Genomic DNA, 5362 nt, shown 5'->3' on the forward strand with positions numbered 1-5362 from the left:
TCTCATTGTGGCTTCTCCTTTGTCTTTGGATGTGGGGTATCTTTTTTTGGTGAGTTCCAGTGTCTTCCTGTCGATGATTGTCCAGCAGCTATTTGTGATTCTGGTGGTCTCGCAAGAGTGAGTGAGAGTACGTCTTTCTACTCCGCCATCTTGGTTCAGGGCTCTCTACCACTGTTTTTAATCACAAACACACACCAGTAAAACTCTCATGAGCACACACCTCTAAATGTCTTATTTATTTATTTACAAGTCGTATATGCATATATTTCTGTACAGTGTATATATGTATTGTAAAGCTTCCAGAAAAGCTTCTAAACTTTTATCATTAATTTTAGTGATGTTAATTTCTGCATCACTGAAAACAGCACAGAATTTCTTCTTCCCTTTCTCATTGAATATATGTCTTGCTAACTGTGATGAATTCCTACTCTGAGTTATCGTTCAATGATAGTTGACATAAAACCAGATAGTCTTGAGAAATTCCCTCATATTTTGGCCAACTTCCTGTCAGATATGATAAACTCTTTACTATTTCTATCTCATAATGTGGTGAAGGAAGATTTTTATACCTAGGAGTAGGAAAAGCGAGAGCTCTGGTTCTCTCTTTTTGCTCACCTGTGCTTTCATTATTGTTATCATCAGTCTACAGTTTCTTAGAGGGAATCTTTTTAAGCTATTTGTGTATTACACATTAAAATTGGGTAATACATGGGAAGAAATGAACTATGACCCTGTCCCACACCACATACAAAAGTTAATTGCAGATGAGTCATAATCCTAAATGTGAAAGCTGAAAGAAGAAGATTTCCAAAAGTTAGTATATGAAAATGTCGTGACCTGAGGCAAAAATTTCTTAAATAGGACACAAAAATACTAATCATTAAAAAAAATTTTGATAAGTTAGATCCCATTAAAATTAAGGACTTCTTTAATCAAAAAGGAGCCAATAGGACTTCCCTGGTGGCGCAGTGGTTAAGAATCCGCCTGCTAATGCAGGGGACACAGGTTCAAACCCTGGTCCGGGAAGATCCTACATGCCGCAGAGCAACTAAGCCCGTGCGCCACAACTACCGAGCCTGCTTTCTAGAGCCCGTGAGCCACAGCTTCTGAGCCCTTGTGCCACAGCTACTGAAGCCCATGCACCTAGAGCCTGTGCTCCGCAACAAGGGAAGCCACTGCAAGGAGAAGCCCGTGCACCACAACAAAGAGTAGGCCCCGCTTGCTGCAACTAGAGAAAGCCCGCGTGCAGCAACGAAGACCCAATGCAGTCAAAAATAAATAAATAAAATTTTAAGAAAAATGAAAAAAACTTAAAAAGAAACCAATAAAAAAGCAAAAAGGCAAGTCCCAGAAAAGTCTTCATTTCTTGAAAATGGAGTATACGTAGAAGCTGTTGCCCTAGCTGTGAGTCTTACCAGCGTTCAGGAATAAGTAGGATCACATGCCTTGCCCTAGAGTGTAAATCTGGCGATGCCAATTTGTGACAAAACTTAAGACAGGCCATTTAGGCGCTTGCCTGTGGTTAACGTGAACTGTAGAGCCATGCAGACCTGCATTCTAATACTCGCTCACACTTAGGACCTTAGTCTTTCTAAACCTCATCTGTCAAATAGGTATAGGAAGAGGAACTAAACAAAGAGTGGTTGTGAGGCCTGAGATGTTGCCAAGGTTTTGGCACTATGCCTAGCACATAGTGAGCGCTCAGCACATGGGAGCTGAGGATCGTTACCCAGGATTGTTAATGGCTACATGATAAGATGTGTGTTTTCATGATTCCAGGACAGGGGTGCAAGGTCACTGACCCAACTCTGTATCCCTGACTTTTTCTGACCCTAGGAGAAGGGAGCATTGACCTTTCCTTCATCAGGCCAAAGATGCCTCTCTTTGGGAATACATTCAGTCCGAAGAAGACGCCCCCTCGGAAGTCTGCGTCTCTCTCCAACCTGCATAATGTGAGTGTCAGCACGGGGCTCAACCTGGTGTGCAGCGTGACTGGAGCATCGAGCGTGGTTTCTTATGGAAAGTGTGGTCCTCCAGAGGTATCCTCGTGGGAGGGCGTCCTTTTAATTCATACTATTGTTACTGCTGAAAACATTTTTTAGCTCCTTTTTGGGAATTATTGTCAGAGCTTGTTGAAGAACCTTAAAAGATAGTCGTCCTCATTATGATTTTGGGGACCAAATGATGTTATCCAATTGGACTTCACTTTACTCCCAAGACTTGTCCAGGAATCAGTTTTAGTCATGTCTGAGAATCAAATTTATTCTCAAAGGATGATGTTTTGCTATCATTAAGAGCGTTCAAAAGGATACATCACAGCTCCAAAGACAGTTTCTGAGCTCCTTGAGGGCAGAGGGGTTGCATTCATTTCTGTATATCCAGTACCAGTCCTGGTGCAGGCTGGGCACTCAGTGAGCTGTAGAAACACTGAAAAACATATTAAAGAACAGCTACTGCTACTCATTGGGCCTTGGCATTTTATGCCTTCTCCAGGACATACGTAGCTCCATAAGAAACAAATGATAGCTCGGGCTTATTACATGTAAAAAGAATTTTTCACTTTATTCAAAATTAATAGTAGGATTTCTTAAACTGCTAAGTGCCCTGTAGATACGAAATAATTCAGTTTGCAAATTTCAACATATATAGCTTTTCCAGAAAGTATCTATGGTATAAAGCTGTACGTTTCTTCTCTCTTACAGTTTAAAAGTTTTGAGGATACCTTATTTAATTTTCTGACTTAAAAACAATTACTAAATGTGCTGGGTAATGATTATAGAGAAGAAATGAGTTGTTGGGATCATACCGTTAGCAGAAGAGGTGCTGGGCCTAGACCCCCTGTGCTCCGGCTTCCCGAAGCCAGCATGCACGTCTCCCCCACAGTTGGATCGGTCGACCCGGGAGGTGGAGCTGGGCCTTGACTATGGAACGCCCACCATGAACCTGGCCGGGCAGAGCCTGAAGTTTGAAAACGGCCAGTGGATAGCAGGTGGGCTGCATTTCCTACCATTTTGCCCAGCAAGATGGTGGAAGGAAGCCCCCCTTGTGACTGCTGCTTGTGTCCTTCCACCAGAGACAGGGATTAGTGGAGGTGTGGACCGGAGGGAGGCCCAGCGCCTCCGGAGGCGGAACCAGCAGCTGGAGGAAGAGAACAATCTCTTGCGGCTGAAGGTGGACATCCTGCTGGACATGGTGAGAAGGATGGTGGGGAGGGAAGCCTTGGCTTTCCTTGGGCAGGTCCACCGCGAGTCCTTTCAGCCAGCCCACACCTCTCGAGTGCCAGTTTGCTCAGGTACATTGCTGTGAATCCAAAGATACAAAACCAAATCAGACACAGTCCCCACCCTCCAGGGCTCCCAGTCTAGTGGGGAGATAGACAGTAAACACAGTGACAGTGCCTCGTGGTAAGGGCAGTGATTAAAGTCTGTCCGGGGCCTGGCATCCACACATGGGAGAGAGAGATTCATTCTGTCCAGCAGGAGGATGTTGCAGGGGAAGGGATATCTGAGCTGAATGTGGAAAGATAAAGGCGGGAATGGAGGCTGGGATGAAGGCGTTCAGGAAGAAGGACAGCCTGCTCCTGGCTGGCCGAGGTCCTGCACCACGCAGCCATTGGTCAGTGCCCGCGCAGACCTGCCGAGGGGCACTCTCGGCGTTGGCATCGGTTTCCTGTGGCTTTTAAAAACCCACAACCTGTTGAGCCTAGGACTGTGTGTGATGGTTGGTTGAGAGGCAGCAGAGCACACACTGCAGTGGTTAAGAGCGTGTGTCTAGAGCTAAACTGCCCAGGTCCCTGGCCCAGCTCCACCACTGGCTGTGTGACTTCAGGCAAGTTACTTAACTGCTCTGTATCTGTAAGAAACGTAGTATCTTCAGCAATAAAATGGGCACGATAGTAGGATCTACCTCATTAGTGAGTTAATAATATAAGCAAAGCTTTTGGAATAGTGTCTTGCTCAGGAAGTGCAGCTCTTCTGTTTCACAGTAAGCTGACCTCTGGAGTCTGTATCTCTCCGTCCCTGCCTGGAGTGTCTTCCACCCTCTCCTCCAAAGGCCACTGAAGGGTTCTGATGCGGGAAGTGGCACACTTTTTTAAACATTTTTATGTGAGTCACGACTCAGGAGCAACTTAGACCTTAGTCCTTTAACCTTAAAATCACCAATATTTGCCTTTTTCATCCCCTGAAACCTGGTGTCCTTCGCTCAGTGAGTGCCACGCAATCCTAGGTGATCAAAAATGTTGATAGAATGGATGGTGAATGTTCTTCAAGTGCTTGAGGCCCTGGGTCATCAGGAGGTTACTTTCTGCCCAGTTACCGAGGGGTTCCCGTCGTGGAGGCCGCCGGCAGCGTTAAGGGAAATGCCGTGGGGCTTCTCCCAGCGCGCAGGGCTGGCCTTGCCAACCTGAAACGTAGCCCAGAAACGTTCTTCTTTATAACGGTTTGCTGCCCTACTTCCAGCTCTCTGAGACCACTGCCGAATCCCACTTAATGGAGAAGGAGCTGGATGAACTGAAGAGTGTCAGCCGGCGGAGAAAATGAAGACCCCCAAAGACACCCGTTAGGAGCACAGGGGGAAACCCATTCGTCAGAAGAGGAGGATGTGGCTGAGGGAATTTTTAACCAAACTAGTGGATTAGGTCCTGAGAGAGAGTATCATAAAATGGGGCCAAAAGGCACTGGCCCCCTTAGGTTGGCAGTAGGAAGGTGACAACGTAGTGGATTCCAGGCCTCCTCAGGGAGGTCTGGGGTGACGGAGGCCTTTGGGTGTTCTCCAGTCACTTAACACACAAATGCCCGTGGCCCGGGCTCACCTCATGGGACGGAGTTCATCGTATCATCCCCTCACACTGTTGTGTGTGGTGTGGCATCAGGTGTACAGAGCCTTGTTGTTAGGGGTCTCAGATAAGAAGCTCTCCTGGTTCTCTGCCCTTCAGGCCACTCTCTCCCTCCTTTAAAGAATACTCGTTCCCCAGATCCGCAGCCTCCTCTGGCTTCAGCTTCTCAGCAGCAAGCACTGACCTCTCACGGCAACGCTATATTTTTGTGCTACTTTCCTGTTTACCCTACTTGTTTAAGTTAAATGATGTTCCGTAATCTCTCTCTGGCCAAAGTGACTGAAAAAAGAAACATCAGTTCTTGAAGAAGTAAATAGTGGAGGCTGGGTTCTAAGCTTCCGATGCTCCATCCAACGACAGAACTTTTAGGTCGTGGGGGAAGGTCACCATTGCAGAAGAAGCATTCCAGCTTCCTGGGCGTTGGCAGAGGCTGATCTGGACAGAGCAGTCTCTCTGCTCAGATTCCCCTGCCTTCCTCTTTCGGGGTGTTGGAACCAGCCTGGACCGGGCAGGGACCGAGTGGTT

General features: G+C 46.8%; 1 protein-coding gene across 5 annotated transcripts in view; it reads left to right on the forward strand.

Moving 5' to 3' along the window:
- The window catches only part of CBY1 (chibby 1, beta catenin antagonist), a 13414-nt gene extending 8058 nt beyond the window's left edge, over positions 1-5356 (forward strand). For 3 of the 5 annotated variants that reach the window (XM_024127157.3, XM_028490652.2, XM_024127156.3), the window contains 4 exons: positions 1837-1952; positions 2884-2989; positions 3074-3192; positions 4461-5356. In XM_024127157.3, coding sequence (XP_023982925.1) covers positions 1875-1952; positions 2884-2989; positions 3074-3192; positions 4461-4541 — 384 coding nt within the window. In that variant the 5' untranslated portion in view covers positions 1837-1874 and the 3' untranslated portion in view covers positions 4542-5356. Of the gene's footprint in view, positions 1-117; positions 128-1836; positions 1953-2883; positions 2990-3073; positions 3193-4460 lie in introns of those variants that run through there. The other 2 variants (XM_028490654.1, XM_028490653.2) reach the window with 2 other exon arrangements.
- Positions 5357-5362: the final 6 nt, after the last annotated feature.

This window comes from Physeter macrocephalus, chromosome 6, assembly GCF_002837175.3.
Source record: "Physeter macrocephalus isolate SW-GA chromosome 6, ASM283717v5, whole genome shotgun sequence".
Lineage (NCBI taxonomy): Eukaryota > Metazoa > Chordata > Mammalia > Artiodactyla > Physeteridae > Physeter > Physeter macrocephalus.